Source organism: Mchenga conophoros, linkage group LG3, assembly GCF_057382185.1.
Source record: "Mchenga conophoros isolate Kocher_MC1m ecotype Shallow Benthic linkage group LG3, M_conophoros_male_GT1.1, whole genome shotgun sequence".
Classification (NCBI taxonomy): Eukaryota; Metazoa; Chordata; class Actinopteri; order Cichliformes; family Cichlidae; genus Mchenga; species Mchenga conophoros.
In genome coordinates, this window is record NC_140528.1 from 29,718,041 (window position 1) to 29,741,621 (window position 23,581).

Consider the following 23,581-nt stretch of genomic DNA (forward strand, 5'->3'; position numbering starts at 1 on the left):
GGGGGAGAGAGAGGGAGGAGGAGAGACATCAACTTTCGTATCTATTATAATGGACTCCTGGTTAAGGTTAGGATTAGGGTCAGGGTCCGTTGATCAGCGGACAGAGGCGGTTTCTCGCAGCTCAAGTATAGTTTTTTTGTTTTACGGCGGTTTTTCCCGAAGTCGCAAAAGTATGATGTCACAACATTCTGATTGGTCACTTGCAATGTTGATCCTGGAACAACATTTTCATGATGATGTGGGAACAACACCAACACGAGGATATCAGATCGTGCACATCTGACCCATGTTAAACTCATGGACTGAACATACACACACCCACAACCACCTACACACACAATGGACAACTGTACCCTCAAAGACACAATAACATGGACTGAACCACCACTCACAACCACCAGCACTTTATATAGCCTCTTTAGAAATCATCCACATATCTCACTTATCTTAACTGCACTACTGTATAGCTCTGTGTAAATAATCATTCTGTACATACGATAATTTTTAATCCTACAAACTGTTTATAACCTGCATAGTTCCCATTTCTGTATAGCTGTATATCTCAGATTTCTGCAGTTTTTTTTTTCATATTTATATCCTGTACATAGCCTGTACATAGCTTGTACTCACTACAGCCTGTACATACTTATAGTTATAGAATATTCATAACATACTTCACACCGTGTAACATACATAATAGACCCATTTCTGTAATATACTTGCATATCTATATTATTGCTAATATATATTGTAATATATCTATATCATGGCTAAAGCACTTCTGGATGGATGCAAACTGCATTTCGTTGCCCTGTGCATGTGCAATGACAATAAAGGTAAATTCTATTCTAATTCATCTCTGTGGTCAACATCTTACATTTTATCTGATCTGGCCTAGAGGTTGACAGGTCAAGTGTCCAGTAGTAATGTACATCGCTACTGCCCTGGTGAACCATTATTTCAGCAGTTTCTCCTTTTCCTGCAGTTATCATTCCAACAGCCATGGGAATGATTGAGATTCCAAGTTTTACCATCATATCTCTACCCAAAAGGTTCACAGGACATGTTGGACACATTACTACTGAACCCTGAGCTGCCTCTCCTGTGGATGGATCTCTGATCCATACTGGCTTAGAGATTCTGTGTTGATTTAACTGTCCGTTTGCAGATTTTACATAAATGACACAGTTCGAGGGGTCTATTCCTGACACATGGTCCCTCTGGACAGTTTTATCTGCCCCTGAATCACATAAACCTGTATAGTTTTCCCCTGCACTGTTAATGTGCGAATGGGTTTTACTTCTTTTCCTGATAAATTCAACAAAACCTCAGTCAAATCTATGGTTTGGGGCACTGGTTGTTGTTTGTGGCAGTGTGATGGGGTGTTTAAACATGCATGTGTATTGGCAGTGGCAGCAGATTCTAGTCATTTATTATATGAGGGGTTATGTGGATCTGGTCGTCTATACTCCTCATAGTTCCTCAGGGCACTCTTTAGCATGATGACCTATTTTTCCACACCTGTAACACTCATCCCTGTTCCTTTGTCCTCTCCGGGGTGGCCTATTACTTCTGCCCCCCCTGACTCCTCCTCTGCCTCTGCCACATCGAGTCTGCCCTGGAAAAAATATCTGAGATTCTTCGTCAACATGAAATGTGGCAGCATTTAATGTATTTTGCAATTTTTTTTTCCCCCTTTTACTCTTGATCACATCCTGTGCATGCCTTGCCCAGTTCAGAAATTGAGTCACTCCATCATTTTGCTTTCTGATAAAATCTGCAATGGATGGATGGAACCCACTCATTAAGGCATGTTTCAGCTGCTGTTGATAGGGGCCTGCTGGGTCTGCATTCTCTTCAAGTCCACTATGCCTCTTAAACACTTCCTCCAATCTACCTCGATACTCATGAACATCTTCTCCTTCTGTGTGCGTTGTGAAATTTTGGTGTAGTCTGCAGTTCTAAAAGTATCTCTGATACACTCCATTAATTTGGACAACCTGCATCTCCATAGGGCAGGGTGTTATCACCTGGCCCTTTGCCTGTGTACCCTCCTCTGACACGGGTCCAATTATAAGAGAGACATCTCCTCCTAAAAGTAATCTCAGTTTCCTGTCCATTTAAACGGTACGAGGAACAAAGATGTCTGTGTCGAGCTATGAACTCAACATTAGTCAATGGGTCTGCAAGGCTCTTGCAAGCATCAGCACATTCAGACTCGGTCCATGGCCGGTAAACACGAATGGTGCGGCTGTTATCCCCGTCCACTCCAAAATGTGGGTTAGCAACCTCTACCATAGGGTAAGTGCTCACCTCATGGAATGGATCAGGTTCAGGAGAAAAACGTTCTTCATCTGCACACACTGGGGCTGAAACACCATGTAGTGTTTTTTTTGTTTTTGTTTTTTGTGCTGTGTCAGGGATGGATATGTGGTTGCAACCTTTGTGTTCACTTTCTGTCCTTTGTCTCCTCACCTGCCCAGTCTGTCTTGGACTCAATGCTGCTCCTAATGCCTCTCCATTTAGTCTCTCCTCCTCTTCTGCCTCTCTCACGCTCTTCTCTGGCTTTCATTTCTGCTAACATTCTTACTCTTTCTAATGCTTTTCTACAGTGTTGTTCTAGAGTAGTTGCAGTGGATTGAGCTGTGGTTTCATCCTCAGGCTTCACAACTACTGCTTGTAATATTGCTTTTAACATTGTGTGCTTTTCTCCTTTGAGCCTGCTCCAGCCACAACTTAGCAACTGCTAACTGCAATTCCTTCCTCCGCTTCGCTTTCCCTGTTTTACCTGCTGCACTTAAAGCTATTTTTCTGCAAGCATTTTACCCAGAACCATGACAATATCTTTATATTTGTAAGATTTTTTTGAAAAGTGCCCCAATTTGTTCTAATTAAAAGTTTGTCATATTTTTGTTGTGATGTAAGAGTAAAATAAAAAGCTAAAAACAAACAAACATTTAATAGTCATGTTGTATTTTGCATTTAAGTACAACATAACTATTACTGTTTTACTGTTACAAGGCAGCAGGTGAAGCGAGGGAAAGGCATATTTTGCAGAGGACATGAATGTGATTGCCATTGCAACAAACAGTGACGAGGTTGAGAGTGGAAGCTGCCTCATCACTCTCTGAGCAACTTTCTTCCCACTTGCCTATCCCTGTGCAGACAAGTAATGCATGCATGGTACTGAATTTAAATCAGTCATTTATGAGACAACTAAATAAGGCTCCATTAACACCTCATGCTAAAAATAAGCATAAGAAAATAAAGAAATGTTGAGTTTTAAGCCAATACTAGTGTACTACTGTTAATGAAACACAAACTGCAACATACGTATAATAATAATTCTGGCATTAGCTCACTGTATTTGTATTTCTTCATGTGAGTGAAGTTACCACCCCCCCCTCTTCAAATGCAATAAAAGTGGTATCAAACATTTGTGCTACGTTGGTGCTGGTATCATTTTAAAGATATTAATAAAATTATGCCTTGATGCGTGCTTAATCACGTAAGGTAAGTAAATCCCAAAAGGTTGATTCTGTTCATCTGGACATTTTCAGTGGGAGAAACATTTCGTCATTCATCCAGGTGACTTCTTCAGTCTCAGCTGACTGCAGGTTTCCCCAACCTTATAAACAGGACATGTACAGAGAAGAGAGATGTTACATCTGTCTTTACTTGCATCCCAGTCACAGGAGCGTTGGAGGTAGTTCATAAGTGTTGGGTGTGGCTGTGTGCAGGCAGGAATAGGACCCAAGGTGCAGACTCCTGAGATGGACGTGAACTCAAAAAGTCTTTAATTAGGTACTCAAAAAATATAACGTAACTGAAAAAACTCAAAACAAACTTAAACTGGAGAAATGACAGAACACACAGCTAAGAAAACGGTAGATCGCGACACAGAGAAACACTGGGCTTAAATACACAGAGGGAGCAATCAGGGAATGAGTAACAGGAGGGAAACACAGCTGGGGCAAATCAGAACTCACGAGACCAAAGAAGCGTAAATTGAACACACTGAGATAAGACAGAAACCTTCAAAGTAAAACAGAAAACGCATAACACAGACTGAACAAAGACACAGGCTCACATGCAGGCACTACAGAGGGAACAGAGACGTGGGAACAGGGCAGACACAAACACTGACTGAACACGGGGATATAGCAACTAAGGATACACAGAGACTCGAACTAGACAAGGGGATGCAGGTGATAGGGGAGACAGAGCAACTAAAGAAGACAGAGACATAAGCCATAAGACAGAACTCAAAGAAACCAAAGACTAGAAAGTATAAATAATATCATAAACTCAAAAACCCTGGGTCGACGACCCAGGCATCCTAACAATAAGAGATTACAGGATCACCCCAAGCTCAGGAACAGGACCACTCTCAGCACTGATCAACTGTGTTTGCTTTTGGAACTGTCTTAATTCCACCTATTTTGCATAAGGGTGAGTACAGGCAGAAACGTGGGTGTGCCATGATGGATTTGAAGAAGGTGGGGGGGCAACTTCACTCACATTATTTCCTCTTCTGTCCTTTAAGTTTAGTCTTCATCATTCTTCGCTCACTACATCCACTCTCTCTGCTCTGCACATATATACACCATCTCAGCTTCACGCTTTCTCTTTGGCTCTCAGCGAAGGTGGTCACTCTTCCCTGCTTAGCTCCTCATGTCCTAATCTTGTGTCGTGTGTTTTTTTGTTTTGTTTTTTATTACTCTCCCTGGAACAGTCTCTCACAGTCTGTGTCTAAAACCTAAAAGAGAATTATGGATTTGATCAACTGGTCTCTGAATGCTATTGACACCCTTTTCTCAATGAGAAGTCTGGGCTCAGGAGAACCCGAGTGCCCTGGAGGAACTTTCCCTACCGGATACACGATGGACGGGTGGCAGAGGATCGTGTGCCTGGCGGGACTGTTGATCGAGGACGCTGAAGATATCTACCTATTCGGAACTATGATAGCTGATCGGAGCTGGCTTGGCCCTCGGTTATCGGAGAATTAAGAGAGAGGAACCGGCTGTTCAAACCCCCACCAGGCTGCCCGCTGGGATTGGAACGACAGGTGCGACTTCTCAGAAAGGGCTCACTGAAGGCAGCATGGTTAAGAGCTTGGAGGCGCTTACGACTGCAGTGAATGCTCAGAATAACACCTTTGAGCGTATGTATGTTGGATTACATCAGGAAAGAATCAACTCAGAACAACATCTCTGGGCGGAGCTGGATTACACCTCGGATCAGTTGGCTGCGGTCGTGAGGTCTCAGAATCTGCTATGTGAGCAAAAAAGAGTGACAAGACCACAGAATCGACGGCTGATAACATCACGGAGAAGCTCGCAGCTATTAGCGGGAGACTGAGAGACCAGTGTCGGAGTGTTAAAAACAGCTTGAAATTCTCATGAGTTGTTTGTAAAAGAAAAATCACCATCATAATGCGGCTACCCCTTCGGTGCCAGCTGTGGGCTCAAGGCTGGAGCCGAACAACAACTCCCTGATAACGACTGTGTTTACTCTGTTCCTTCCCATTCCCTACAAGGCCACCTGGGTTGGCTGGTAGACTGTTTACTTAGCCTGGCGGGGCGAAGGACACTGTCCAGCTGAACTCTGGACACGGACACACATACACTTACACTGATAAGCACACACTCATACCCCTCCCTTTCCAAACGCCTTCGATGCTTGTTTGAATGGTAGCGCTGTGCAGGGCGGCTGCTGTGTTCGCTTCGGATTACTCCTCAGCCCCCACCCAATCCTGTGGCTTGTCATGTCTTTCACAAAGTTGTGCTGTGGACATTTATGTGCTTTTTGTGCTGTCCTACCATGGAAGCACAGCATGAGTAGAGGTCTCTTTTTTTCCTCTTGTGCTTTCCCACTGTAGTGTACATTTCAGTGTTTTTCGGTAACGCTACTGATCTCCGACTTGTATCCCCATGTAATGTCTGTGTTGTGTGTGTAAGGTCGTGGGGGGGGCATTTCACTGCAGGGCAACCTGCATGTGGCGAATAAAGCTTTGATTTATTGACCTCTTCCAGTGTCACTTTGGTTTGGTGGCCTCAGAACTGATTGGTATCTAGAACCTGGATCGTCCGTTTTTACCTGCCCACATGTAGTTTGTTCTCAAAACAACTACAAAAACACAAAGTTGTGACTACAATGATAATAATCAGTTTCAAACATATTTCTGACACACGGGGTAACACTTAAAGACATGAAGGTGATATGATGTTTTTCAGAATCTTCTGGGTCACAGCTATAAACCACTTGTTGATGAAGATTACCAGCCAGTGAAAGTCCTTCAGAATGACTGTGGAGGTCTCCAAGCACTGCTGATCGATTCCTTGGTGATAGTTGGAGTGACCTATGAACCACGCTTACTAATATAATTGTTACCAAGGGCCTGAACAACACTGTAATCATTCAGAGTTCAGCATTGTATTTGCTGGTAAACTGTTCTCAAACTTGTGACACCAAATCAGAGCACAGGGTTTTGTGTTTCTTTTTTTTTTTTTTTTTTACTTTTTGTACTTTTTATACACAAGTTAGATGTTCCTTCACTAATGTTTGTGTGTGCCCTAATTACAGTGCTCTGGGGTTTGTACAACATATATATATATTACATTGTTTTTGGAGAGTAATTCAGCTGTTTTCTGATACAGAACTGATGATGGTTGAAAAGTGCAGCCGACTACACTAACCAAGGAAATTAATTCACACTGCTGCATTTTTAAACTCCGCCTTCCCTGTTACCACACTGAGCATGCTGACACTCTGCTGCCCCCTAGTGCCCATGTGTCTTCACTGTATCTCTGCCCTCCTGATGCTGGCTGTTGTAGAAGCCTTCAGTAGTGTGACTAAGAAAGTCTCACTGTGCTCACAGTAACAGTCTACTCTCTCCACTCCACATGTTTGCTTGTGTTCTGCCTTAGCATTCATTTCATGCCTGAACTGACAGACTGGAAAGTTTTCACGGATTAAAGTTGGAAACCAGTTTATTCTGGTTGAGAGAACTATTCCTGTGCGTTTTTAGCCTGTGAAACACATCACTGCTGTGTCCCAAATATTATGGAGCCCTGAAAACAAACTGCAGAAATGTATGTAAATAATATTTAATAAAACTTAATTGTGAATGAAAGTTTCTCCTGCTCTGATTGGAGGTTCTGAGCACAGACGGGTGTCTGTGATGTTTGTGTGCACAAATCAAACTGACTCTGCTTTTCATTCAAAGTCTTTATTAAAAAGCTGCTCACAGACACACTAAACCAAATGCTTATTACAGTGGTTGATTGGTCAGCTCTCCTGACCTGAACCCCACAGAGAATCTGTTATTATGAAGCTGAAGATGAGAAACAGCTCAGACACCATCATTTTCCTCAAATACGTCCAATGGACGAATTGAAAAGCAGAATTCATGAGCACATTGCTTCATGTTTACATGAAACCAGACAGTAAAGTGAGCGGTCCACACACAGAGTCAACGTCTACTTTCTGTCAGTAAACCCTCACAGATAGATAAACAAATGTTCTGAATGCACTGTGACTAAAATACAATGAGGTTACATCTCCTGTTACACTAATGTTTTTGATTTCATGTGTAGTTTGTGCATTGTGTTTAGTTCCCCTGTGACTTATTAGTTTGATCCTGTTGACCTGTGTCTCATTTTCCTCTCAATTCTTTGTCAGGTTGTCTGCTGTAGTTTGGATTTTTGATGTTCAGTTTTCAAACCTTTGTTGTGGATTTGCTGCTGCATACATACATCCTTGGGACCACTTCCTTTTTAATCATGAAAGCATATTCTTCTTTTCTGTGGTTTGTTAAAAATCAAAAAGCTGATCTGGTCTGAAGCGCTGATGGTTCCTGACAGTCTGCAGCTTTTGTCTGAGGAACAACACACTCTGCATCGTCGTCATTATGAGGTTATAATGTTAGAGAAACATCTGGGTCCTGTTCCAGACAGCAGGTGCAATAACTCTGAGCTTTCTATCTCACAGTCACCTCCTCCTGAACAATCATTTCTTTGGAAAATGGCATCAACATTCCCAGACTATCACTTAGACCTCAGTGAGATGACCCAGGCCTAAACTTTCTGATGAGCATCAATAACAGATCCTGTGACATGATTTAGTAAACAGCTGTATTCTTGTATCACACTAAAAACAGAGCACATATTTTCCTTGTGAAGTGTCCACACAGTGTCAGCCTGGTGTGAATGTTTGAATGAATCTTAACTGTCAGACTGGTGAACAAGCTTCCTCTCACACTCTGTACTCTGTGCTTCATCTCATTCTGCAGACATAACATTACAGGGAACCTTCCATGTGGAAACATGTTCCAGGTAGAACATCTCACTGAGGCTTATTCGTTAGCTGTTAGTAAAGGAAGAACAAACATCTTCAAGCTCGTGTTCTCAGAGCATCACTGAGCTTCACTGAGCAGCAGAAACATACATGATCTTGTCAGAGTGGAGGTGTGAGCTTCACGTCTTCTCCTCACTCATCAGCTCCTCGTTCTTCATTCGGACTAACAGACCCCTCAAACTCTTCGATTTCTCACCGAAGGAAAGGAGTCATCTTTGTCCAAATGGCCAGCGAAGCCCTGTCTGCCTTGGGTTACTGACGAGTTGAGCTGATGAAGACAAACACATAACGTCACATGACCCAGTCACACATGTCACATGATTTAAAGATTAGAGATGTCATCAGAGAGAGAGATGAAGAAGAAAGTCTTTAAGAGCCATCAGCTACCAGCTTCAAACTTTACGATTATTCAGAGCAATATCTAATACTAGTGACAGCACAAATTCCACTGTGTCTCACACACTGTCCAATATTACGAATGAACTAACCCTGGATTATTGTACCTCAGTAGATATATGCAGCTGTCCCTGGTAAATGCAACATGTGCTTGTGACGCCTGATGAAGGCTCTAAGGTCCCTGTTGATACAGCTCTAAGTACTCTAGGATCCCTGTTTGGGTTCTTTCTGTTTCCCATTCACTCGTTACTCCCTTGTGTATATTAGCCCTGTGTTTTCCTTTGTCACGTCGTACCTCCTTATGTGCTGTAAGCATCTCTTTGTTTCTGGTTTCAGTTTTAGTTCTGTGTTTCATACTCAAGGTTTTGGTTTGTTTTTCTGTGAGTTTATGTTATGATGGATGTTTTACCAGCAAATAAAGCTGCCATTCTAAGTTTTTTTTGTGCACGAGTGTCTGGATTTGGGTCCACATGCAGGCTGCATAACCTCACATGACAATCTTAGCCTCTATGATGTCTGACAGGAGCTTCCATGTGGTACTGAGGCAGGTTATCATCTTGTAGTTGGGTGGGACCGGTCCCTTCAGGGGATCCTTGGGGATCAGGACTGTCCAGCCTTCAGTCAGTTATTCCAGGTGTGTCTCATCCATTAGCGGCTGGTTCATTTGTCCTGCCAGACAATCATGGAGTGCGGTCAGCTTCTTTAACCTGTAGGTATGGATCATACTGGGGTGCAGTGCTGTCCACTGCTTCAGCAGGTGTCGTTACCTGTGGAGCAGAAATGAGCAGCTCCGCCCGAAAAAGTTGTTCTAATGTTACTTGGTGTAACTCTTCACATGCTTTTCCACCTTCTTCTTTTTATGTATTTACCTGTGGAAGTTCTTTCTAATGAATTTCCCTCTCAGGTACATCAGGCCCGATTACAGAAGCAGCAGATTTACAGTTTCATGTCTCCGTTGATTGTGTCAGTGATTAACACAGGTGGGTGATGACAAGCAGATCTCACTACCTTCAGAGGTAATGCTTGGAAGAAACGTGAAGGAAGAAGGAACTAAAACATCACCGATTAAGTTCAGCAGAATTTCTTTACTGCACCAAACAGGAGGGTGAAGCCACTGAATCTCAGCTCACTGTAAACCGTGCACACTTTATAACACACTGACGTACCTTCTACAGTTTTAAGCCTTTTATGTTCACAATACAGGATGACGCCAAAGGCAACAATCAGGACAACCAGGAGAAGCAGGGCAACTGCGAGGACCCAGGGCCAGAGTGGAGGTTCTGTAATCAACACAAACAACCACACCATCATCGAACATGATTCACATCAGAGTTCACTTCTGCTCTGACTGTTCACAGCACTGACCTTTGACCCTCAGGTATACTTCTGTCCGCCTCAGATCTCGTCCATACTTCCGGGTGGTGCAGGTGTAGGTTCCACTGTCAGAGACTGTAGGGTTCCTCAGAGTGAGGCTGAGGTCTCCAGTCTGCAGAGCGTCGGCTCTCATTGATGTTCGGTTGGAGTAATGATCGTTTTGTTCTTTCAGCTCATCTCCGCTCTGCAGACGCACGTGGACTGTTGGCTTCTTGAACTCATCACGGTCCCACACTGCTGCTGTGGTGTCGCTGGAAACATCCTTTGCTACCTGACAGGGCAGCAGGACAGAATCCACCCCCTCATACACCTCCACACCTGAGGCATGCTGAGAAACTGAGGAGAGAAACATGAAACGGGTGATTCCACAAAGTTGAATCTGTTCTTCAGTGGGAGACTTCTTCAGTCTCAGCTGACTGCAGGTTTCTCAAACCTTATAAACAGTACATTTGCACAATAACTGAAACCTGCCCACTGAATGAACAATAGGCAGGGAGGTCAGTTCCTTCATCATTAAAATGCATATTGTCATGACCACTGATCAGATAACCATTGGGTGTGCCATGGGTTCCCCAGTTCACGCACTGTGGGCAATTTGTACATGGAAGAAGTGGAAAAGAGGGCTTAGCTAATCTACCCTGGAACACCACCAAGCCATTGGTTCAGATATGTGGATGACACCTGGGTGAAAATCAAATCTCAAGACGTACCGCATTTCACGGATCACATTAACTCGGTGGACCGACACATCAAATTCACCAGGGAGGATATGAAAAGAGGCAGGTTAGCCTTCTTAGACTGTGAGATTTCCATCAGTAATGGGGGACATCTAAAAGCTGACGTGTACCGTAAACCTACACATACGGATCAGTATTTAAGGTTTGACTCTCATCATCCACTGGAGCATAAACTGGGTGTCATCAGGATGCTACAAGCAAAAATTTCTGGCACAACTTCACCTACTTCCAAGGTGGATGAAGAGGGTGAAAAAGATCACAATACAGAAACTCCAGCAACACTTGAAGGTAAGACCAACGCTTTTCGGCTTGTGGCCTTCATCAGGGTCCTCATCAGCATGCTAACACACAGAGCGAACACCATCCCCACAGACACAACGGCCAGGGAAGGACAAGAACATCACGTCAGGAGGACCCTGAGTAAATGTGGTTATCCCAGCTGGACTTTTGTCAAAGCTGGAAAGGCACCTAAAGAAAGCTCCAGCTGATCCAGGAGAGAAGGACAACCACTGCCTAAAAGAAAACCTGTAGTGATCCCATATGTGTCAGGAGTATTGGAGAAGTTGAGACGCATTTTTTCTAACACCAGGTCTCTGTGGCTTTTAAACCCCAAAACACGCTGGACAAAAACTGGTCCAGCCCAAGGATCGGGTCCCCGACACAAACAGAGTAACATATTGTACGCTGTTAAGTGCAGGAGGATTGGCAGGATTTATACATCGGGGGAACCAAACAACCTCTGGCGAAGCCAATGACACAACACAGCAGAGCCGCCTCGTCAGGCCAGGACTCTGCAGTCTGTTCACACCTACAGGCCAGTGGACACTTTCAATGATGAGGATGTACACATCCTGGACAGGGAGGGACGCTGGTTTGAGGGCGGAGTCAAGGAGGCCATTTACGTGAAAAGGGAAAGACCATCTCTGAATGGAGGAGGGGCCTAAGGGTCCATCTGTCACCATCTTACATGCTGTGATTGCAGCCATTCCCCAACTCTCTGTGAATGGGACTCATGGCCATTGATCAGTGGCTGTTGATCTGATTGGTATCATCAGTGAGACTCATAGACCTGTCTTTCCCACAGATGCAGGACAAAGAAGCTCTGTGCGAGTCAGCGGTGGGTGGAGAGCAGAGCTCCAGAGGGTGGAGGCCTCACAGAGCACACATTCATCCAGCAGGACAGAACAAAGCTCCACACAAACTGCACTCATTGTTGTGTTCATAGAGAGAAATGTCTCCATTCACAGCAGAACAGGCGCTCACTGACACGCGCCCAACCATCAGCACAGGTGGGCGGGACTTAATCATGTGTCTCAACATGTGTGCACACAGATGATGATGACCATAATTGCCTACACAAGAATCGACTCCCACAGATCATCTTGCCGTCTAACACGTGTCATGTGACCTCAGTCTGTCCTCAGATGACTGTCCCAAAGTTAAGTTCATCCTCAAGAGCGACGAACAATAATAACATCAAAAATAAGTAGAATAAAAACATAAAGTTCTCCACTCTAAACTGATTCCAGACCGACCGCTCAGATCTGCAGCCATTACACTCAGCAGACCTCTTCTTCTAACATGCACAAACACACATTTGCACACACACATGCACCTACACAAAACATAAACATGCAAAAGCACACAGACATACAAACATGTGCACACACGAAAGAAGAAAATTTCAACAAACTCTGAACATAGTCATTGCAGAATAATAAGTCTTGACACCACTGTGTGTGTGTGTGTGTGTGTGTGTGTGTGTGTGTGTGTGTGTGTGTGTGTGTTCCTACCATGCAGGAGGACCACAAACAGCAGCCTCAGCTTCATTCTCAGAGTCCAGTTAAAGAGTGTTTGTGTGACCCAGCTGATCCTCCTCCCAGTTCCCTGGTCTCATCATTCAGAGAGGCAGGACAGGAAGTGGAATGCAGGAAAGCATGGACCACCACCCATATTACAGTGAACCCCAGAATAGTGAAAGGGATGAACTGCACAGCACGACTTGGTCCAGTCTGACACAAAGCACCGCTGAACATGCTGCACAGGGGCAGAGAGGTGGAGGGCATACACGCTCTTTACCATAGGAAGGGTGGAGATAAGCCTCACTGTACCTGTAACACATGTTAGCATGGTGTTTGTTCAGAGCTCTGGTGGGAGCCCGACACTCTGATGAGCTCTGTGGTTTGATCCATTAATGAAGCTGTGATGTCTAATTTGTAACCAGCATAATATAAAATAAAATGAACCTGAGCATCATAAACCTGAAACTGCAGTCAGAGATTCTGCTGGGAGTCATCACTGCAGAGGTTATCAGCTGTCTCTGTTCCACTCAACAGACCATAAACTGTGTTCACTTATATATTGAAGTAACAACAGTTGTGTAGCAGTTTTGATCTCTACCAGATTCATAGTTCAACATATTTCAGCTCTGTGTGTCACACTTCCTCGCCTTCATTACATCACCCACCACTGTGCACTCAACAGCAGCAGGATATCAGCGTGCTTTAAAACCTGATAGAACATCACTAGAATCAATAGATGGAGACTGATTTGTGTCCAGCTGAACTGCTGCCACTTTGATTTCTTTCATTCGTAGCACTGTCTGTGTAGCCAGCAGTGACCATGCTGAAAGCTACCACCAGAGGGCGCCATAACTGCTGTGGATTTACTATCATGGTACCTGTTAAAGTTGGTCTGAACTTATAAAACAGCAGCTGCCAGTCTCTGAGCCACATGCATCAACCAATGGGCACGAAGAATACCACTGATATGAGCTAGACAGCTGGTGATGATGATAATGATGATGTCACTGATGTTAACTTCCTGTTTGGGAGGTGAAAGGAAAGATAAAGAATCTCATTGTCTGTAAAACACTTTAATGGAAGTGAAATCAGTGAAAGGATTGATGAACAATCATTGACCTGAATGTCTGCACTGCAAACTCATATCTGCACATAAATAGATACTGATCGATAATTAATAATCAATCACTCTGGAGCAGGCCTCAGTGGGTGAAGCGGTGCATGTTGTGGATGCTCCACACGTCTCCATTCAGAGCGTTGGCGGCGCCCTGCAGCGTCCACGTGAACAGCGCCAGCTGCCGTCTGAAGCTGCTCTCGTCGAAGCGTCCGGGGTCAGAGGTGAGCAGGCCCAAGTGCTCAGTGAGCGCACTCAGAGTATGGTTGCCGCGGCCGTGGATCACATGACGGAATGGCGTCTCAACTGCAGACACGTACTGAGACAGGAAGTAGTACTCCACCTGCAGGACACACATGAGAAGACGTGCAGGGCTCGTGTCTCCACGATTCAGCTGTTCCAGTACTGTTTGCAGCACTCGTACCTTCATGATGCGAGTGTTGTAGAAGCGTGTTATGGTGGGCTCGTGCAGGTCGCTGTAGTCGATGGCTCTCTGCAGCGTCTCTGCCGCTCGGCTGTAATCTCCTCGAGCGCTGAAGACCCACTGAGGAGACAAACCTCTGGACTGGACACACACACAGAGGTCACATGACAGCGACAGGTTCAAACATGTGTAGAAACACTCACACAGGTGAGCTACCTGCAGCTCAGCAGAGTGTTTGTTGAGCTGAGCACTGAACTGCAGCACTGTCTGGGCGTAGGAAGTGATGCGCAGCGGCAGGATGTGGTCGTGGGCCAATCGCAGCACCATTTCCCCCACCAGCTCCCCTAAGCTCCGCCCCGTGACCCCCAGACGACCCCCCAGCACCTCCTGCAGGCGTGAGACACTGTCCAATGGCGTGTTGATGAATGGATATGCTCGCTCCTGAACATGTGACACGGATAACATGACATCATGTACCATGACAGTGAGTATGTATGATGTTGGTGTGTAACGTGTACCTCTGTGAATCTGAGCTCCATGGCTGGAACTCCTGCAAACGCCGTGAAGCTGAAAGCGCCGCTGTTCAGATACAGTGGCTTCGTACTGAGGAGACAGCAGCAGCTCAGTCAGGCGTCATCACAGTAACGTGTGTGTGTGTGTGTGTGTGTGTGTGTCCTCACATCCTCCAGCTACCTCCATCTCTCTCCGCCTGGCTGTAGATGCTCTGACCTGCATGTTTGGGATGCTCCACCTGGAACACATGAAGGCCCACTCATGCACAGCATCATGTGGTTTGGTAATCAATTGATAGTTCCGGTTAACCCTTTATTTACCACAGCCTGTACATACTTATAGTTATAGCATATTCATAACATCTTCATACCGTGTACATGCTAACATACCTATAATAGATCCATATAATGTAATATATCTATATTATTGCCAAAGCACTTCTGGATGGATGCAAACAGCATTTCGTTGACTTGTACTTGTGACATGTGCAATGACAATAAAGGTAAATTCTATTCTGTTCTATTCAACTGATGGGCCCAAGCAGTCTTTAAATGAGTGTGACTCTATTTCTGTTTGAGAAGATGAGGTTTATGGGAATATTTAGTGTATCATGGTAGCACAAGGCCTAATGTACACTTCACATGACCCTACTCTTCAACCATTATGGGCTAGAGAAAAAATTAAAACGTTTTCTGAAACATGAGGATGATTTATTTTTCATTTAACAGCCAAAGTTAGAAAATAATCCCAGGCTTGCATGATTCTTGGTTGATAAATGGTTAAGAGAGGCTGGAAAATAAGGCCTTTGTCTGTCCAGTAATTTAGTCTTTCAAAGGCAATGGCACAGACTGTGGTCTCACAGACAGACTCACCTTTGTGAATAAAAGCTATTTGTAGATACATTTAACTGTAGTGTGGTCACAGATTCATGCTTTTACTGTTACATGATTGGGGCTTGTCTGGGATCGTTCCCAACTCAAAAACAATAATCTCAACCGTGCATACATAGATGATCCAACAATTATACTTCAGCCACACAAAATGGACAGAAGAACTAAATCTTGGGGTTCAATTCATATATTATATTAAAACCTTGGTATTTTTAAAGTGTTTATTGCAAATGAGTGTGTCATCGCCATAGCATGCACACAAAGGTCAGCTGTTGTCCATGTATAGATCCCTGAGGGACTCCGGGTCCAGAAAAATGGGATCAACATTATTTTTTTTTAATAAATGTGTGAGGGCGATGAGCTCCATCCAGCTGTGTGACCACAGTATTAATGCATCACAGATGTATCACACACACCTGTCTGATGGCAGCGTCCAGCAGGTCAACCAGGAGAGGACTGGTGTAAGCTGACAGGACCTCATCACCTGATGAGAAGGACAACATAAGACACCGTGTTTGGTTAGCAAAGAAAATGCTTTCTGATTGGCTTCAAGCTCTGTTACCCATGACTGCCTGGTCCAGACTGAAGTAGGCCACAGCCTTCAGGTGAAGCATGGACAGATAACCCTGTCAAAGGTCCAAGGTCAGGCAGTTATTTTGATAAACTGTTAAATTTGGTTTGGTTTGTATTTTCTGTGACTGAACCTCAAGCCATTCGGTTGCTCCAACATTCCCAAAGTCTCCAGCATCCCAGCTGACAAACAACAAGCTGCGTCTTGGACTGAAACCTGTAAACGAATCCATCAGTTCAGACAAATAAGAGGAATCAACACACCAAAGTAATGCCAGCATCATTTCAGCTCCCACCACCACAGTAAGCACACATGCATCCAGGCGAGTCTTACCCTTCTTCACCATGGCTGAAAAGGTTCGAGCCAGCTCCAGCAGGATCGCAGTTCCAACTCCGGACTTCACGGCTCCCGGACCCAGACAGTCCCTCTGAGCTCCCAGTATGATGTACTGGTCTGACAGGGAGGGAGATACTGAGGTTTACCACTGTGGCACATTCACCTGTCTGTGTTTGTAGTCAGCAGAGCGTACCTGGCTCCACTCTGCCTTCCAGTGATGAGAAGATGTTGTTGAGCAGGATCGGCTTCATCACGTTCTGAACCGACATCTGGACTCTGCGTCCGTTACTGAACTCGGGACCGACAACGCAGCGCACGTACGGCAGCCGACCCTGCCAGGGCCGAGGACAGGACGGACCTGTCAGCTGGCTGAGACACAGAACAGCACTGTGAGTCACACTCACACCTGGGCAGGTTACCTGAGGGGTGGGGCTTACCTAAGCAGCTTGGAGGCCACAGTGGCAGTAATTGGCAGGGCTGGAATGAGTGGCAGACCGGAGGACTGAATGGGCGGGAACTGAGTGTGATTGAAGGAGGGAAAGCCAGGGGTGAAGGGGTCCCCTGACCCTAGGTGGACCTGTGATTGGACAACAGAAGGGAGATGAGGATGCTTATTGGCCAGGAGACGTGGATAATGTTTGTTTGTGTGTGTGTTACATGTTCAGACACAGCAGTGTGTGTGTTCAGGCCAAGGCGGCGAGGGTCCTGCGGCACATCAGCAGGGTCAGGGTAGATCAAAGCTCCACTCGCCCCGTTCTTCTCAGCCAACCAGACCTTCTCCGCAAAACTGACCCCGCCCCCAACACGCATCACCACCACACAGCCAGCCACAGACACGTCCTCACGTTTCAGCCATTTAAAATCCTCCGGTCGGCCATAGTTGGCATAGACCACACCCCCCTGCAAAGAGACATACATCAATAACTGGGACTTTGGTTACCATGGTGACAGATACTTCCTTTCTGGTTGGCTCACTGTGGCATTTCCTGTGGAGCTGTACGGGCAGTAGTCAGAAGGGTTGAGAGGAATCTCTTCTGAGACCCGACCTGCAGAGTCCACCAAGCTCAGAGAGCTCCTCTGAGACCTGCACACAAATAAATGAATGTAGCACCCTCTGGTGGTCAAATTAGAGCACTGCTGAAATGTTAAATAGCTCTTTATAATGAGCTGTGTGTAAATGTGGGTTTGGTTTCTGTCTTTAAATCCAGCCGTTAGTCCTTTTCTGCTGTTCTCACTGTTATTACAGAGTCATTCTCATTTGTTCTGATCAAGTCACTGCTTTGGAAACATTTCAGAAGTGATTTCATTAAAAACATATGAGGATCCTGTCTCAGAGTGATACTGAAAAGCTAGTTCATGCATTTATTACTTCCAAGCTGGACTATTGTGATTCATTATTATCAGGATGTCCTGAAAAGCCTTCAGCTGATCCAAAATGCTGCAGCAAGAGTCCTGACAGGGACTAGAAAGAGAGAGCATATTTCTCCTGTTTTGGCTTCCCTTCATTGGCTTCCTGTTAAATCCAGAATTGAATTCAAAATCCTGCTCCTCACATACAAGGTCTTAAATAATCAGGCCCCATCTTATCTTAATGAGCTTTTTATAAAAGCTCATTAAGATAAGATGGGGCCTGACCGTCACCCAGTAACTACGGTGCAGGAAAAATAAAGCTTTTTTTGTTAAAGTTTTAATTCAGCTGGTCCTGGATCAGCTGGTTCCAAATCAGCTCCAGAGCCTGACCACATGTTCAAAGCAATGGTTCTTTCAATAAGTGAAAGAACCAGGATGTGCTGGGACTTTACTCGCGCTGAGCTTCAACCAGCTGCATCCATTTAAGACCCAAAAGTATCCTGATGTGACATGTTAAGTGTATGATAGGTTATTTTGTTGCTGGTCTGTCCTGAATGTGGGGGAGCTTCTCTGACTCTTACCTGTCGGGGAACTGCAGCGTGGCGTATAGCGACTCAGTCCAGGTGTGGTCCATCTGCAGCTCCCTGAAGCGCTGCAGGATCTCTGAGGCCAGAGAGGTACCCTCCGAGGAGCCTGGAGGATGAGCTGCCCGGCTCACGCGACTGATCACACATACACACAGAAGTTATTAAATAGGACCCGACTAAATTCTTTCATCGTTAATAAAATAATAACGTTGCTGCTCTACCAGGTGTAACAATCAAGTTTAACATCCAGGCATCCATGAAAATGGAATTTATTAAGTTTAACAGAGTTACAAGTTAGCAGGAAGTTAGCTCGCTAGTTTCAGAATCAGAATACTTCATTGATCTGTTCTTGTTTTGCCTTATAATCTGGTGCCTTTATGGTCCATGGTGGCGAACATTACCTGACTGTGTTGTGGATGTCTTCATCCTGTAGCAGCTTCCTCATCATCAATCTTAGCTCTCCCAAGTAAAGCCCCGCCCCTCCTTCTGAAGGAGCTTTAGCCTCACCCAGCTGCTGCTCATGCCCCTGCTCTGCTTGTGAGCAGTGGTACCGCCCACTGAAGATCCCATAAGCCAATAGGAACGCTGGAAGGGAGAAGCAATGCCGGCTTTAGTCACATGATGAGACTAATCGGTTAAAATGATTGGCATCTGTTTACCAGCGGTGAACACGATGACTCCGCCCACACACAACAGCACACAGCATCGCCGGTCTCCATGACGATACCTCATCACCAGAGCTGTGAGGTCACTGAAAGGTCCCGCCTCCTCCTCGTCTTCTGATATCGCCAGCCGCAGCTCCGTCCGCTGAGCACCTCCCACCTCCTCTTCTTCATCATCATCAGACACTGAGTGGTGGACGGACATCAAGGAAGCCTCCAGAGAGAAAGATATAACCATGGTAACAGGCGAAAGGAGGCGGAGCTTGTCTCACCTGTGTTTCACATGTGTCTCACCTGTGTCAGGTGGGTAGTCATGGTAACAATGCAGCTCTGCAGGCACAAAACACAGGGACAATCTCAACAACAGGAAAATATATACCTTCATTGTCTCAGGAGATTGGAAATAAAAGCGTCTGGAGGATGTGAGGTTATGTGTTAATTTTTGCTTTTGTTCTAACAGTTTTTACAAAGTTCAGTTTACAGAACTGAAGATTTTCACCAGTCCAAAATGTCTCTGTATGTGTAGCTTTGCTACGACTCGGCAGGTTTGAGTTTTCTCTCTGCTTGTAAGTGCTCTCAGGTGAGGTTGCTGGGCTGAGCCGTCCTTCACACGCCTGGTTCGAGTGGCAGCACCGTTCTCTGCAGATCACCCTCAGCAGTGTGGAGACTGTACTCACCTGCTCCCCCCCAAGCCTTTAACTTGGCAACACAGAAAATAACGCTTGCTGTCCACTCAGCTATTTGACCCTCTCTCTCCTCTCTTACAGAGCTCTCTGTGCACCATGCTAAGGCAGCTTCATAACCTTATTCATCTGACCTAAGCCCCTCACCAGCAGTGAGTGACGGCACCACAGGATCGGAACCTGATGGGGTCGGCAGCACACACACACAGGAGATTCTCACCTTCACCTCCGACTCTCTGTTTGGACTCCGGCTGCTCTCAGTTCAGGATCCAGAGCTTCATCATGGGTCAGGATGAGCTCGGGTTTTGTTTTTTTTTACTCCTCAGCCCGCTGTGATTGGCTGCTCACAGGGGTCAGAGGTCAGCGTGTGCTGTCTGTTTGATCTGCTTAACTTTATTAACAGCAAAGTAAACACACGCCCACACTGCAGAGCCAAAACAGCTCTCTGTCATTACAGGGTTTGAAAGAAGAAACCGATCACATGACCGTGGACACAGATTTATTGAGAAAAGAACACAAACACCCACAGAGCTCCGCCCCCTCCAGCCTGACAGCCAAACAAAGCAATGAGAGGCTCAGGACATCAGGAAGCAGCTCACCTGGTTGGGCCTGAGCGGTTCCTGGTGACAGACAGGTGTAAAAACGTGTACGTACACACACACACACACACACACACACACACACACACACACACACACACACACACACACACACACACAGCAAACTGAGATAATAATAATAGCATATTATATAAAACTCATTTTGATCAGAGCCTGATGAAGATCACATGGATGGAAAAGAAAGATCTGATAAAGAAACACCGAACAGATGGTCAGGTGATCTGGGACTGCTGGTGCGGACACCTGGTGGATGGATGAAGAACTGCAGAGGTGATCTGGTGAAACCTCAGTGGAGGAGTTTGGGGTTGGATAAAGGTGGGGTTCCTCCTGTGAAGGGTGGAGCAGCTGTGAAGGTGTCATCCTTCTGCTGTGAGCTCAGTGGGACCATCATCAGACTCTGGGAGGCTGAACCAGCTCCAGTCCTGCTCTGTCTCCAAACTACAAACTACTGAACCCTGACAGGACTTTCAAAATAAAACTCCCTCTGCTATATGATAAGAAAGATAAGTAAATAATGTCACACTGCAGGCCTGCTTCACTCATCCTTCATCATGGGGCAGAGGTCAGTAAGCCGCTGCGTTGATGTCTGACAGGCTTCGATGACAGTTTGTGGTTGGAGCAACAAACAGGTTAAACTCAGATTCAGCTCTCTAACAGACTTTGAGGTTCTTCAAACCTACGTTCAGGTGCAGTGATGTGAAACAGTGCTTGTCCCTGATTTTCCCTTTTTTGTATTTTTGTCACATTTAAAAGTTTCAGATCATCAAACTAATTAAAAAATGAGATGAAGAAGAAAGAGAAGCAGCAAACAACATGGCCTGGATGGCAGAATTCCAAGATTAAACTAAAGGCTCATCTCAGATGTGCCAAAAACATCTTGATGATCCCAGAGACTTTTGGGAAAAGCTGAGATTGAATTAATGTTGATTTTTCATCCAAATCATCATTAAATTTCAAGATTGAAATCTAAGTGTTAAATAAATGTTGAATAAATGTGTGAAATACTGGTGGAACCTGACAGTTCTGTTGTAACCGACGATCTATTTATAACTGTAGTTATGGCACATGTATTTACGTTTTGGCCAAGTATTAAACATGTATGATGCAACATTATTTTGTAATGTTACACACATTTGTGTTTAATGTTTATGTAACGACTTTATTGTTACTTGCCTCACTTTTTTGCAAAGTAACCTTGGTTCCTACATCGTGTTTATGGAGGGAGTGTTTATGGTGTGACGGCCCCTGTGCCATGTGCATTGAGGAGTCAACAAAGTAAAAGCTGAGTGCACACTGTCCTGTCATGTTGGTGTTTATTATGGTGTCATGAACCAAGCAGCCAGGAACACACAGGCACGAATGTAAACTTCAAAAAATGGGTTTTATTATACCCCCCAAAAGGACAAGATGATTACAAAAATTCAAAATAACAAAAAATAAAGTCTTTAAGAACCAAGTGGGCCCATAAAAGAGGTTAACTTAACAGACCGCTACTCAAAAATCACTTAACAAAAACATAACTCAACAAACTGACCTGCCCCAATGAGAAACAGCTCCAGTTATATAGCAAATGAATAAACCATTATATACACCAAAGGTGAAAACTAAAGAGATAACAGATAACCATCATTCAAGAAGAACCCCATTCCCCCTGCATGATCACAATAGATGGTCCATTCCACTTTATTGGCTTCTGCATTTAAACCAGCTCCACCCTCAGCCTCCTCTTTCAGCCAAACCAGGAAGGACTGGAGCGGAGGTCAGGTAACTAAGTATCTCAGTTGTGTGGTTGCATGCATCCATCACATATGGAAAAGCATTTTTAAGATAAACTGTAGTCTGAAGTATAGCCACAGCCAAAAGAAACCAGGTAAGACCACCACAACCAGAAACCAAGGTTACATACTTATAGTTAGTGATGGGCAGATGAAGCCCCATGAAGCACTGAAGCTTTTCATCCAATTGGTTCACCCCAACGCGAAGCTTCATGAAGCTTCATTTGCTCTAGCAGGACACCTACTGGACGTAAAAATAATAGCTGGCATGAATTTGAAGAGTGTGGCATTTTGCACACAGCCTGTAAATGTCAACAACAAAAGGAGTGTGTAAAACATCTATATTGTAGTGATGGCAGTATACTGTGTATATTTATGCTGGCAGTATGGAAAATGATTATTTGCGGCAAAGTTCGAACCACTTCATGAACCAGTCACGTGGTACAGCCGGGCAGCGAGGCTTCGGACGTCATCATTTTCAGCTCCTCCCATAAATGAAGCATGCCTCGATACGCGCTTCGCGGAAACGCCCCCTCCATTACTCGACACACGCTCCGAAGCCTCGATACAGAACGTCACATCACTACTTATAGTTGACCATGTTTCAACCACTTATAGTTGAAACATCAAACATGTTCAAAAGGCATGGATTTATAGCTGACCATGAAGTGAAACCCATCATCAGTTGGACTGTTCTATAACAGCCCTCTGAAAGTGGTACATCCCATCTGTCCACCACTGAAAATACTGGGAACGTCTAGTGAAATTAGGTTGACCCAGAAATTCAGCAATAAAGCCATTTATTTAAATTTGGGAAGTTAGGATTTATTTTTGAGTGGAGAAAATGAGAAAACCACTGCTCAGCAAAAACAACACAAAGGCTCATCTCACATCTGGATGATCCTCCTCAGAAACTCTTCTGTGGATTGAAGAGACAAAAGCTGAACTTTATGGAAGGTTTGAGTCCCGCTACATCAGACATCAGAATAACAGGATTTCATAAAAAAACACCTCACAGCAGCAGTCAGACGTGGTGTGATGGTCTGGGCTGCTGCACTGCCTCAGGATGAATTCTGCTCTCAGAAATCCTGAAGGAGGATGTCCAAACATCAGTTTATGTCCTCAAGAGCACTGAGGTTACGCAGAGAGACCAGCAAGTCCAACTCTGAATGGCTCAACCAAAATGAAGGTTTTGGAGGGATGATCTGATTTCCTCGTGTTGGTGTTGTTCCCAGACCATCATGAAAATGTTGTTCCAGGTTCAACATTGCAAGTGACCAATCACATTGTTGTGACGTTATTCCTTTGCGCGCCAAGCCATTCGTGCATTTATGAAATTCCAATGTTGCAAGGACAATATCAATTCTTAAAGGGTTACGGTTACGGTTA

General features: G+C 44.8%; 2 protein-coding genes across 4 annotated transcripts; both read right to left on the reverse strand.

Moving 5' to 3' along the window:
- Positions 1 to 7,221: 7,221 nt before the first annotated feature.
- Positions 7,222 to 12,840, reverse strand: LOC146578064 (myelin-oligodendrocyte glycoprotein-like). The gene is made up of 4 exons (XM_085256957.1): positions 12,659 to 12,840; positions 10,120 to 10,464; positions 9,921 to 10,034; positions 7,222 to 8,626 (listed from the first exon to the last, which is right to left on the reverse strand). The coding sequence occupies exons 1-4, from the start codon at positions 12,693 to 12,695 to the stop codon at positions 8,568 to 8,570; spliced, it is 555 nt and encodes a 184-aa protein (XP_085113083.1). The 5' UTR covers positions 12,696 to 12,840; the 3' UTR covers positions 7,222 to 8,567.
- Positions 12,841 to 13,726: 886 nt separating this feature from the next.
- Positions 13,727 to 20,124, reverse strand: tfr2 (transferrin receptor 2). Of its 3 annotated transcripts, none has more exons than XM_085256367.1 (18): positions 20,018 to 20,124; positions 19,409 to 19,444; positions 19,112 to 19,328; positions 18,854 to 19,037; positions 18,447 to 18,587; positions 17,491 to 17,599; positions 17,173 to 17,415; positions 16,953 to 17,092; positions 16,709 to 16,884; positions 16,513 to 16,632; positions 16,313 to 16,395; positions 16,171 to 16,234; positions 16,025 to 16,092; positions 14,886 to 14,956; positions 14,724 to 14,808; positions 14,422 to 14,646; positions 14,206 to 14,346; positions 13,727 to 14,124 (listed from the first exon to the last, which is right to left on the reverse strand). In XM_085256367.1, the coding sequence occupies exons 2-18, from the start codon at positions 19,427 to 19,429 to the stop codon at positions 13,870 to 13,872; spliced, it is 2,343 nt and encodes a 780-aa protein (XP_085112493.1). In that variant the 5' UTR covers positions 19,430 to 19,444; positions 20,018 to 20,124; the 3' UTR covers positions 13,727 to 13,869. The 3 variants fall into 3 exon arrangements, with proteins under 3 accessions (XP_085112493.1, XP_085112502.1, XP_085112484.1); XM_085256376.1 differs by having other exon boundaries at positions 19,945 to 20,040; XM_085256358.1 differs by lacking the exons at positions 19,409 to 19,444; positions 20,018 to 20,124 and having other exon boundaries at positions 19,112 to 19,394.
- Between the last annotated feature and the right edge of the window lie 3,457 nt (positions 20,125 to 23,581).